Source organism: Stegostoma tigrinum, chromosome 17 (genome assembly GCF_030684315.1).
Source record: "Stegostoma tigrinum isolate sSteTig4 chromosome 17, sSteTig4.hap1, whole genome shotgun sequence".
NCBI classification, from domain to species: Eukaryota; Metazoa; Chordata; class Chondrichthyes; order Orectolobiformes; family Stegostomatidae; genus Stegostoma; species Stegostoma tigrinum.
Window position 1 is genome coordinate 10,256,898 of NC_081370.1, and position 13,635 is coordinate 10,270,532.

At 41.6% G+C, this 13,635-nt stretch overlaps 1 protein-coding gene across 1 annotated transcript in view; it reads left to right on the plus strand.

Moving 5' to 3' along the window:
* The window catches only part of LOC125459471 (mucin-6-like), a 210,458-nt gene that overhangs the window by 164,884 nt on the left and 31,939 nt on the right, over positions 1 to 13,635 (plus strand). The window contains exon 19 of the mRNA XM_059652220.1: positions 13,549 to 13,601. Coding sequence (XP_059508203.1) covers positions 13,549 to 13,601 — 53 coding nt within the window. The remainder of the gene's footprint in view (positions 1 to 13,548; positions 13,602 to 13,635) is intronic.

The window sequence follows — 13,635 nt, forward strand, 5'->3', positions numbered from 1 at the left end:
TTGTATGCCTCGCCGTGCCTAAGCACGCCTTGATCTGTATGTCCTTGTTTGTTACAATCTGCCTGCACTGCATTCAAATCAAAACTTGTCTCTGTACTTAGGTACATGTGATGACAATAAATCAAATTATATCAAATCAAATCGAAAGAGGATCAAGCAGAAAGATGGCAATCATTTATGGCTGATCCATGACACCAAGAAGGAGGCAACTCATTCTTCCTGGCAGTTTCAAGCTTCACATGTTGGAAACCATCCACAAATAAGGTGGATCATCAAGTATTGGAGAAGGCAACTGCATCTACATGAATGTGGTGTTAGTGTGAAGGATGATTGCTGATATTGCCAAATGTTACAATTAAAAACAAAATAAGTCATAGTGAGGAGGATGGTTATAAAGGGAACAAAGAGATGGCAAATGAATTAAATATGTAGAGATAGCAAGAACTACAGATGGTGGAGTCAAAGACAACAAAGTGTGGAAGTGGAGGAACATAGCAGGCCAGGTAGCATCACATTTTGGCTTGGGAACCTTCTTCGAAAAGAAAAGTACAGAAAGTTGTGTGTACAGCCCACCCGAAACATCAGCTTTCCTGTTCCTCTGATGCTGCCTGACCTGCTGTGTTCCTCCAGCTCCACACTGTGTTATCTCAATTAAATATGTAGTTTGGTTCTGTCTTCACAAAGGAGGATACAAGTAATATCTCAAAAAATGTTGGGGAATGCAGGGTCTAGTGAGAAGGAGGAACTGAAAAATCAGTATTAGGGAAACAGTTTCGAGGAAATTGATGGGATTAAAGACTGATAATCGACACCTCAGAGTACTTAAAAAAATAGTGGATGCATTGATGGTGATTTTTCAAGATTCTATAGACTCTGGAACTGTTCCAATGGATTGGAGATTTACTAATGTGACCCCACTATTTAAAAGAGGTGGTAGATGGAACATTGTGACTTATAGACTATTGCTCGTGCGAAAAATGCTACAGTCCAGAATAAAAGATTTAATAGCAGAGTACTTAGAAAACTGAGACAAGACCAGACAGAGTCAGCATGGATTTACAATAGGACAGCTGTGCTTGACAAGTCGACTGGAATTTATTGAGGATATGACTAGTAGATATTGATAAGGGTGAGCCAGAAGATGTGTTTACTTAGACTTACAGAAAACCTTCAATATGGTCGTATAAAAGAGGTTGAAAATAGTATGCTGATAGGAAACAAAGAGTAGAAATAAATAGGGCATTTTCCAAGTGACTGCCAGTGACTAGTGGGTTATCATAAGGGTTAGTGCTTGTACCCCAGGTATGCATTAATAATATACATTAATAATTCAAATGAGGGAACCAAATGTAATCCCTCCAGGTTTGAGTGGAAGGGTGAACTCTGAGGAGTGATTTGAACAAGTTGGTTGAGTGGGCAAATACATGGCGGATGAAGCATAATGTGGATATATGTGGGTTTATCCACTTTGGTAGCAAAACCAGTGCAGAGATTTGGTTTTCAATCAGTAATTTTCTAATTTTGTGGTGGTTCAAATCACTCCCAGACCCCTGGTTATAGACACTGGACTTATTTAGGGAATGTGAAGCAAAGCAGGCAGTAACCAAGTGCTTCAGGGCAAAAAATCTGTGTTTATTTAAAAATATAAAAGGTAAGTATAAAGAAGAAATACAGGAAATACAGGTAAATGCAATAGACAGGGAAATTGATACAATCAACAATACCGACGAGAGTAATACCGACGATTAGCCAGATCAAATACTATTAGACCTTAAAAACAATGGTTTTAATTACAGAAACTTTAATCAAGCTTCCTATTCTTGGGATCCCAATACACTGTAACCACCTGTCTTCCCCTCCCAGCTAGCTAAGTCAGAACTTTGGGGTCTGGGGAGTTTCAGTTCAACACTCAGGAAAACGTGGTCTTGAAATGTGTCTGGCTGTTCCTGCTCACCACACCAAGAGCCTGGATGAAGACTGCATAGGCTTTTCGCTTGGGTTTAATCCGCTGATACAGTAAGATACGTAGTGAATATATAAAGTAAGTGCTTAGTTTTCTTTACTTTCTGCTGGTTTTGAGGGTCCGGTTTTCACCTCAGAATGTGTCTAAGGCTTTGTGGTGTTGGTCGGATCATTTGGTTTTCAGAGTTTGTCAGTTCTTGGATCTACTGGTTGTCTGCTGTGTTTCCCCTGGTTCTGAATGGGTCCGTGTCTCATAGCTCTTACTTGGAAGCTCTCAGAACATTCTTGGACTGTTCTTGGGAATCACTATTGGAATCCCTCTTGGAAATAGCCATTGGAATTAGCTATTGGGATTATCCTTGAAAAATAGCTGCTGGAATTGCTGTTGGAATTTCTCGCCAAAAATAGCTGCTGGAATTGCTGTTTTAAGTGAGATTGGGTTCTCCATTTATACTGATTGTGGCCCCTTATTTTCGTGCCAAATCTGTGTCCCTCCGAAATCAATTGTTTTCCTGATCACTGTTTGTAGGCCCCACACTGTCTGTGCTTATAACTTGAGGTGTAAAAGCTATCTTGGGTAGAGTCTTGTTAGTATCAGTTGATTGTTCTTTTAGAGTGGAGGTGTAAAATGGAATTTCAGGTTGAACTATAGTCCCAGTCAGAAATCCCCATTCTGTTGGCTCTGTTCTGTTTTTGCTGCAGCTTCAGCCCAGAGTTTTTGCCTGGTATTTTAGATGACTGGGCAAGTTTAGGATCTTGTCCAGCATTTAAGACGATGACGATTTTTGCTTGATCTTATGGCAGGTAGGTAGATTATTATCTAAAAGGAAATAATTTGGAAAGTAGGAGGTGCAACGAGATCTCAGAATCCTTGTGTACCTTGTATACCAGTAATTGAAGGTACACATGCAGGTGCAGCAGCTGGTAAAGAAGGCAAATGGTATATAGGTCTTTTTACGACAGGATTTGACTACAAGAGCAGGGATGACTTGCCGAAATTATACCAGACCTTGGTGAGTGTTGAGTGCTTTTTTGGTCTCCTTATCTGAGGAAGGATGTTCTGGTTATGGGGGTAGTTGAACAAAGCTTTACCAGACTGAATCCTGGGATGTGACGGACGTATTGAGAGACTGGATTAGTTAGGTCTGTATTTGCTAGTGTTAGAAGAACAGTATGTATAGGTGGGAGGTACAATCTCATTGAAATCTATAAAATTTCAACAGGACAAGACTGGGTAAATGCTGGAAGAATGTTCCGGAACAAGGTGACATAGTTTAAGAATACAGGCTAGGTTATGTAGGGTTAAAATAAGAGGAAATTTCTTCACCTGGATAGTGTGATCCAGTGGAATTCTCTGCCACAGAAGGTGGTTGAGGCCAAAACATTGAATGTTTTCAAGAAGGGGATAGATATAGATCTTAGGGCTAATGGGATCAACATCTATGCAGCAAGACCCTGACCAGGATATTGAACCAAATGATCAGTCATGTCTATATTGAATGGGGGAGCAGGCTTGAAAGGCCAAATGTCCTACTCCTGTTTTTTTTGTACATTAATCACTGGTGTAGTGTCCTAGATGATTGCAGAGGAGCAGGGAATTTGGGTATCTCTCTTTTCATGGGGTTCTTAGGTGATCCAAACTTCTAACTGTCTTCACATAACTGACTAACTTGTCCTAGGTCACTATTGTACACACTCAATGTGCTACAGATTGATGGCTGGATCTTCTCCCTCTGATTAGAGTTTTTGATTACAGACATGACGACTTTCAGAAGGAGATTTGCTTGATACTAATTCTTTGTTGAAATTCTTTTAATTCTTTGTTTATCTGCTCCCTACAAAGCCCTTGTTATACCCTCCTCTAATTCCCTGAGCAGGCCTTTTGTCCTAAGAACTAGCTCAGTTCTTTTTTTTGAGGCATAGGAGCAGGCAACTAAGAGAATCTATTTGAAAATGTCAGTCTCTAACTTTGAGTGTGAGATTCTAAACATTTCCTGTTCTGGCATGTGGACAACATTAGAAATCATCCATTATCATGCCTAGTTCTTCCCTCAAGGCCTTAACCTGAACTACTGGTAGGGGTGTGTGCATAGCTGTGAACTTTTTAATCATAGCAGGACAGTGTTCTCTCCTCACTTTCCACTTGCTCAGTTTTCTTTATGGTTCGTGTAACTGTACACTCAGTTGTGCAAGAAAGGCGAGGCAAGGGAGTACTTGTTTTCTGTTGCAATAGCTCAACAAAGCCCACGATCACCCAAGAAACTATCCTTACACTAGCTTTCCCAATGCATATTAAGGTTACTTATTCTCCTCGGAGAAAAGGCATGGCTCATTGCTGGCTAGTTTATGTCTATTTGGTTATGGCTATCCACTGAATATCGTCAGCTTCTGGATCGGGAAGACTTCTTGTCAAATTAATTCCCTCATTCTCCCCTCAACCTTGCCTTTTCTGCTCATCTTTCAGTGCTTTATTCCAAAATCTATCTGTTTATTTTTACAGCCATTCCTTTAGGATAGCTATGAACAAGCTATGATAAGCCATGAACTTGTGGCAAGGTACTAAATTGGGGGAGGGAAAATTTATGTCAATATTAGGCAAGAGCCAAGGATTGTTAATCAGGAGGAGCTGTTATCAGACATGTCCACTTTTGACGCATGGGGATTGTTTAAAGACTGCTGATGAGAGTTCAGGACCGACATGTTCAAGTAAGGAGGAAGGACAAGGATAGCAGGGTGAGGGACCCTTGGATAACGGGGGGTGGTTGTGAATTTAGTCAGAAAGAGAAAGAGGGTTTAGGAAGCTAATATCAGTCAGGGCCTGTGAGGAATACAAAGAAAGCAGGAAAGAACTCAAACAGGGAATTAGGAGAGCAAGGAGAGCCATGAAATGAAATTTGCAAGTAGGGTTAAAGAGAATCCAAAGCATTCTATACATACGTTAAAAACAAGAAGATAGCTGGGGAGAAGGCATGACCACTCAAGGATGAAGGAGGCAGAGGATGTCAGTGAGATCCTAAGTGAGTACCTTGTGTCACCCAGGAGAAGGATATGGAGGATAGTGCAATTTGTGTGGAGCCTGCTAATATGCCACAACATTTTGAGATCAAGAAAGAAGTGGTGTTGGGTTTCTTGAAGAGCATTAAGGTGGATGAGTCCCCAGACTTGATGGTATCTATCCCAAGTTATTGAGAGAGCCAAGAGAGAAGATTGCTGGTGCCTTGACCAAGATCTTTGTGTCTTCATTAGCCACTGGAGAGGCCTCGGAAGACTGGCGAGTAGCTAATGTTGTTCTGTATTCAAGAAAAGAAATCGGGTTAATCCAGAGAAGTATAGATCAGTGAGTCTTGCATTAGTGGTTTTAGATTTAGATTATATTCCCTACAGTGTGGAAACAGGCCCTTCAGCCCAACAAGTCCACACTGCCCCTTGGAGCATCCCATCCCCTTATAATCTTCACATCCCAGAACACTATGGGCAATTTAGCATGGCCAATCCACCTAGCCTGCACATCCTCGGACTGTGGGAGGAAACTGGAGCACCTGGAGGAAACCCACGCAGACACGGGGAGAATGTGCAAACTCCACACAAACAGTTACCCGAGGCTGGAATCAAACCTGGGTCCCTGGTGCTGTGAGGTTGCAGCACTAACCACTGAGCCACTGTGCCGCCCGGGAAGCAATTGAAGAGAATTCTGAGGGATAGGACTTACGTGCATTTGGGAAAGCATGGCCTTATTAGGGACAGTCAGCATGACTTTGTGCAGGACAGGTCATATCTTATTGACTTGATTGAATTTTTTGAGGAGGCAACAAAGGTGGTTGATGAGGGTAGAGCAGTGGATGTTGTCTGCATGGATTTAGTAGTTTGACAAAGTCCCTCATGGTAGGCTTATTCTTAAGAATAAGACGCATGGTTTCACAGTGACTTGTCAAAGTGGATTCAGAATTTGTTTGCTCACAGAAGGCTGACAATAGTGATGGAAGGCAGGTCTATGACCAGGAGTGTCCTGCATAAGCTGCTGTTTGTGATGTATATAAATGACTTGGATGAAAATGCTGATGGGTGGGTTAGTAAGTTTGCAGATGATACAAAGATCATCTTTGGATAGTGTAGAAGGTTGCCAAAAGATACAGTGGGATGTAGATCAGTTGCAAACATGGGCAGAGAAATGGTAGGTGGAGTTTAATCTGTGTAAGTGTGAGGTGCTGCACTTTGGGGGATCAAATCATAGAATCCCTCGGTTGTGGGAACAGGCCATTTGGCCGAACAAGTTCATACCACCCCGCCAATCAGCATTCCACCCAGGCCCATTCCCCTACCCTTTCCCAGAAACCCTGCATTTCCCATGTCTAATCCACCTTAATATATACACCCCTGGTCACTACAGGCAATTTAGCATGGCCAATCTGCCTAACCTGCATATCTTTGGACTGTGGGAGGAAACTGGAGCACCTGGAGGAAATCCACGCAGACAAAGGGAGAATATGCAAACTCCATACAGACAGTCACCCGAGGGTGGAATTGAACCCGGGTCCCTGGTGCTGTGAGGCAGCAGTGCTAACCACTGAGCCAATGTGCCACCCTGAAAGTGAGACTTTCCAAGGCTCGCCACTTACTTCACCAGGAAGAAGGCTACACCTAGATTTGAACTCGGATAACAGAGTTCAGATACCAGCGCGCTCAGCACTACACCATGGTAACCAGAGCCAAGTTACATAGTCACCATTAGGATAGCCTTTTATTTCCATTTCTTTACTGAATTCAAATTTCGCCATCTTTTGTGGGATTTGAACTCGGGTCTCCCGAACATTTGCCTGTCCAGTGCCATTACCACTATGCCACTGCCTTTCTAAAGAGCATCGCACCAAGACCTATTCCCTTAACCCTGCATTTCCCATGTCTGACACACTCAACCTGAACATTCCTGGGCACAATGGGCAATTTAGCATGGCCAATCCACCTACCATACACATCTTTGGACTGTGGGAGGAAACTGGAGCACCCAGAGGAAACTGGCAGACACTGGGAGAATGTGCAAACTCCACACAGACAGTCGCCCGAGGGTGGAATTGAACGCGAGTCCCTGGTGCTGTGAGGCAGCAGTGCTAACCACTGAGCCACCATGCCGCCCTCCAAAGGTAAGGTACTGCTGTGACCTTTGTGCTGCACAGAAAATACTAAATTTGAAATCTTAAAAAGAGGTCAGTTCTAAATAGGATTCCGATTTCTAACACGTCATCATCCAAGTTGCAAGTACGCAATGAAAATGACTGCCACCACCCCTGGAGGGGGCAGAGTAAGTGTTTCCTTCTCTGACGGAGGGGACTTGACTTTTGTGCAATCTGAAGCTCTTCAAAGGCAATAGTATTAAACAGAAATGCACCCATTAAGCTGAAAGACCCTTATAATCACAAAATTATTTAAATGAACCTTATACATGGATGACTGTGTTGACAAAAAGTCCTGACACTGAGCTCCCTTGGCATCATCATGTAACATTACAAATCAATTTAACTAATAGCCATGATGCACAAACAATGGCCTGGAACCATTCACCTTAGTTGCAAAAATAGCATAATCTTCCAAAATCCCAGAATTTACACAAGGATTAGGAGCTGCTCACATTAAGTAGCCATTTGTTTTTTTTATCTGCAGTGCTGCCTTTCTTGGGTGATGGGGAAGTGCCAGAGTGTTAGGAGAGTTTCTTAGTGCTGCCAATGTGTGCCAAAAGACTAGAGCAACAGTTGTCTGAGTCAGAGCAGTGATGTACAATGTCAAAGTAGAAGCATCCCATTAGCCTCCTTGTCAGGGTCCTCCAGTCCTAATGTTAAGAGAATGCTGTTAGTTATGTATGCTACGACAATGATTACATTGCTGAGGAGCTGTTTGTTTTCAGTTTTGCCCACATGGCCAGTGAAACCATCCCTAGTGGATCCAGGTACAGAAGCAGTTGTCTCTGTGGCTGCTGCACTAGGGGCTTTTATGCGTATTGTTGAGGAGCACAAATGTCCACACGCCCAGGACCAGCATCAGATTATAGCTGATGTAAAGTTTACCCCTACTACAGAATTTGTAGCCCTCATTATGCAGTAAAGATTCAAGGAGTCACAACTGCTTTCCTTTCATGGAATACTGTGCAGATGAGAGAGGAGCTAGAGTTCAAAAGCCCATATTATGCTAACAACAGTTCTGTAACGAAACATCTTCTTCCACTGGGACTGACAATAGATATAGAGTGGCTCCTCCACATTAGGTTTCTGTGCAGGCCAACGAAAGGAGAAATTATTAGAGAAACTTAGCAGGTCTGGTAGCATCTGTTAAGAGAAACAGTTAACACTTTGGGTCCAGTGACTCTTCATTAGAACTAGACCTAAAATGTTGACCCACCTTTCTCTCCCCTTTGTAATCTCACTTACAAATGCAGTTTAATGCTTTGCTCTTTCTGTGTTTAATTAGTTAAGGCTACAAGATGAATTGAAGCCTTCACAATGTCCAATTCTACCTCATTCAATTCTGACAAGGGAACATGGTAGTTTGGAACATGGAGTTTCAACAATCACTCACATAGGATTAAAACATTGAGTAATGGTAAGGGTGGCCAGTGTCTATCGCTTTATTTTTGTAGTGATAGCTAAAATGGCATTCACTCAGTCAGATGGGTGAACATATATTTACAAATGTGATTAAAGCAGAAATTCTGTTGTCAACATAGCTTTTGTTCTCCCTCTTGTCCCCAGAGTGATTGCCAGACTTGAGTTTCTTTGCTCATCTGTTTATTTCAGGAATTTGCAAGGGGAACTATACATATCCAAACATGCACAGTTCTATTGATCAATTACATAGTGTTCTGGTAATACTATTCCAGTATTTTGGGATTGGTAGAATTATCCAGTTATGTAAGCATACCATATACACCTCATACTACCCAATCACAATTCATCTTATTGACATCATTAACACTTCTTATTTCACATAAGGTGCTAAATTAATTATTAATCTCTTTCATGCCAGCTAGACATTGAAAACATACAGGTAGTAACCAGTTTCTTAGTGCCGGTATTTGAACTGTTTCTGAACCTTGATGTATTTTCTCCTTTCAGTGATGGTGTATTGAAAATGAAATGTCACTCATCCTGTCAATGTGCCCTCAGAAGGTTGCCTTCTTTCTTTTCCTCTAACAATGCCCAAATGCAAGGTTGGACTATGCAACTGGGTGGAAGGACTCCTACAGTGGATTCTTTTGGCTTTTGAGTTCTGAGAGTTTGTAACTAGAGCCCAAATGTGCAGAGTGTGTCCTGCCTGGATGCAGATTACCTTCCTTGGGTTTGAACTCCCATAGTGGGGGTGGAAATGGAAAGCCTAGCCGCCTCTGGAGTAGACTTTCAGAGGCCTGTATCATCCAGCTGGGTGCTTACTGGCACCAGCTAGTCTGCTTGCGAGGAAGGGGAACCCAGAGTAAAGTTCCCTCGGCCCCACCACTTTGTTGTGCTGTACTGCCAAGCAATTATTTAAGAAATTCCTTTTTAAAAGTTCTTAAAATACACAGAAGGGTTTAAAACAAAATAGGGGAGTTGTGACTCCTGTTCACTTATTTGTAACCCAGGTGACTTCTCTAGTTTGAGGATTGCCAGTCTTTATGATCTTATTGTGTCAGTACACTTCCTTCACCACTGTCACATGCAGGCTCCAGCTTGAGACTTGAAGACCTTCAAATCCTGAGGGATGCACGACTCTGCCAGTGATTCAATATTCTAAGGCATGGTACTTTGTTTGGAAAGCCTCTGTGTTACCGAATGAGTCAAAACCAGACCTGGGTCACATGTAAACTGTATAAACCATGTTGTATTGGCTGCAGAAGAGGGGATTCCCTAGGGATTGGACAGTATGTGAGAAACTGCCTCTTCAACTTCAGGTTCTTTCTTTCATGAAGATAGGATAACAAGACTGCCTTACCTGCTTTAACCTCTTAATTTACCTACTGATAATGTAGGAACAGTGCCAGAAAGCAGCCAAGGTCATCCACTTCAGTAGGTCTCAGGCAGCTAGTAATGGCCGTGTGGGTAACAGAATTCAAATTAGCAAAAGAGGCCATTCTGAGATTCAAAGGGTATATTCAACATTGAACAGCACAAGCCATGATTAGGTCTTTGCAGTATTGTTTGTTCTGCTACCGCTCCCCACCACCCCCCCTAACCCCTTTAGGGTTGGTCACCTTGTTTAGATCTTGTTCTGACAGCCACCTTCTCCTTAACTTATGTGATGTGATGTTTGAACTTTAGGGTACAATTTACCATCACTGCATCATATAGGTATGTTCTCACTACATCTTTCGTCTTGAGATGGAAATAGTCGTTTGTGTCTTTCCACATTGGCCCACAGATGATACATCACATAATAATGTATTGCCAAGACAATTCTGCACTCTCTCTCAAAAGATTGGTCCTGAGATATTACTTTATAAATACATCCTCTAACTATTTTTCTTCTATCCTATGTTGCTACTGCCTCATCATTTACTAATAAAGTGGCAACATCCTGTTGTCTGGATGTGGAAACAGAAGCTCAGTCGGAGGAGGAGACACTGGAAGATATTGAGCTGTATCAGTTGGGAGCCCCTACATGTTCTTGTATCTCAATGAGGAGTGGTACTTCAGGATTTTTAGTAAGGAAATTGTCAGGGAGCTATACAATCTTACAACTCATTTGAGCACTGAGTACAACTGACAAGAAAAATCACAATGAAATCATGTATCCATACCATTTAAGGAGACAACATTGAGACACAGCGAGCGTCAGCTTGTTTGCTGACCAGTGGTATAGTTGATAGACACACAAACCTGGTTTAATAAGGTGAACTAATATATCTGAAATCATAGATGGAAGTATTTTTTGACCTTGTGTTCCTTTGGAAAGAATACTCATTGCATGAAGGGAGAAGAGTAATATTCCAGAAAACACATCAAAAATGTTTTTGACTAGAGCATAAAAATAAAAAAAAAATGCCAGACCCTCATTGCTGACATGCCTCATCTACCCTAAGGCAAGTTACCATCCCACGAATGTTTAAAGGAGGGCAATGATTGTATTGTTGATTTAGGGAATCATGGCTACCTATGGTTGCCAAGATCGAAGATGCTATCAAGTGCACTTTTCAGTGCAATTGAGCAGCATTATAAGAAAGCTCTTATGTACATGAAAGTACAATAGAAAGCATCTTTGGAATGCTGAAGCAGGGACTACTTAGTTGGACAATTCCAAAGGGATACTTTAGTATAAGCATTTAGGAGATTTCTAGAATAATTGCAATATGTAGTGTGAAGCACAATAATAATTTGTAGTTGGCTGTTAAACACTTTTTTCTTGCAAAACTGTTATTTCTGATGTGGATAATTCATAGTTAGTTGTTAAACACTGTATCTTCATGCAAAAATGTTGTTTCTGATACCCTTCATGAGTGAAATCAGTAAACCTGAGATCTCTGTTTGAGTTTTATCCCTATGCTAAGTATGAAGAATTTCCTATCTTGACATAGAACAATAAAATCCTTTCAATATGAAGGTCTATGTAGTCTTTCGAATCCATACCGTCCTTGGTTTTGGTTTTTCAGTAACATCAGAAGATATTGGGGTTTCAGAAGAATTGGAAGCTTCAGTGAATGTCTCTTGGATCCTACTCTATCTGAATTTATTCTTGATGTTTTTCCTCCTGAAATGGAGAAGTGCATGTGAAAATCTTCATTTCCAAAGAAGGATCTAGGCCCGAAACGTTAGTAGCCTTCCTGCTCCTCTGATGCTGCTTGGCCTGCTGTGTTCATTCAGCGCTACACCTTGTTATCTCAGATTCTCCAGCATCTGCAGTTCCTGCTATCTCTGAATCTCCTTTTTGTGTTTCTGGGATGTTCCTTTATTGGAGCAGTTAACTAACAATTACTGTATCTGGATTTTAACTACAGCTTTTAAATAAATTGTGTTTTGCTTAACATCAAATAGCTTGATCAATGGTATTGCATCTGCGACACATTACATTTGCCTTCTAAATAAGAAAAAGTTACGGTCTAGCCTACCTTCTTTAAATATTTTTGAAGGGGTCTGATCTGGTCCATAACAAGGTTGCTTCAATATGGGCAGCATGGTGGCTCAGTGGTTAGTACTGCAGCCTCACAGCGCCAAGTACCCGGGCTCGATTCCCACCTCCGGGCGACTGTCTGTGTGGAGTTTGCACATTCTCCCCGTGTCTGCGTGGGTTTTCTCTGGGTGCTCCGGTTTCCTCTCTCAGTCCAAAGATGTGTAGGTTAGGTGGATTGGACATTGCTAAATTGCCCGTAGTGTTCAGGGGTGTGTGGGTTATGGGGGTTGGGTCTGGGTGGGATGCTTCATGAGTCGGTGTGGGCTTGTTGGGCCGAGGGGCCTGTTTCCACACTGTAGGGATTCTAATCACTGCAGGGAATCTAATCAATATCAGATTTTCTGAACAAATGTTGGGGAGACATTCTTAGGTGAGAAGGCAGTTCTGATGGATACCACTATTTCATTTAAAGAGAGGACATTATTATATGAAAGAAACAGTAGAGATCAACTAAAAGGTCAAAACACTGATGTCACCCTTGGAGACAGCAAGAACTGCAGATGCTGGAGGCTTCAGCCCATCCTGATGAAGGATCATGAGCTGAAACGTCAACTTTCCTGCTCTTCCGATGCTGCCTGACCTGCTGTGTTCCTCCAGCTCCACACTGTATTAACTATGTCATCCTTCCTGTACTTTTCCTCCACTGATATTATGTTTCTTTCTATATTATGACCCCATCCTGTGGACAGAACTGCTAGAGTTGATTTACCATGTTCTCTAAGACAGTCTTCACAACTTTCCTTAAATGACAGGCAAACAGGCATTCCCTACAATATGAGACAACAAGGTGTAGAGCTAGATGAACACAGCAGGACAAGCAGAATCAGAGAAGCAGGAAAGCTGACATTTCAGGTCTAGAGCCCATTTCTGAAGAAAGGTCTAGACCTGAAAAGTCAGCTTTCCAGTTCCTCTGATGTTGCTTGGCTCTACACCTTGCTGTCTCAGATTCTCCAGCATCGGCAGTTCCTACTATCTCTAACAATTTCATCCCCTACGATATATTCACTTTATCATTAGGTTAAGCAATACTTATGTGACTGGCCTTGCTGTCTGATGACATATTTCACAGTTTTTTAAATCAATCTTTATTACTTGACAATGTCAGATCAAATCTAATGGCAGGAAGAACTTTTCAGATTTGACCCGATGGTCCTTGTAACAAAGCTATTGGCTTTTCCTTGGTGCACATTCTTTGGGGCTCCACCATTTTCTACAGCAGCTTTACAACATAGATAAAATAACAAGAAGGAATCATTAAAGCAGTAATTGACAATGTGCACCAGGTAGATATCATTTGTGATTAAACAACTTTTCCGTGTGAGTACTATCAAGGGCAAATTTCTAATTAGCACAACTTTCCTTCAATTTTTCTTTGTTTTCTAACTTTACAGCTGAACAAAAGTGGAAGTTAAAAGATACATTACATAATTACTACAATTCTCATTTTATTTCTCTTCCCAGCCTTTGTAGAAATGGAAAAGTTGATTGCTCTGACAAATATTTTACCCCTGAAGGTATGAATCATTTCATTTGAATTACTCTAAAATC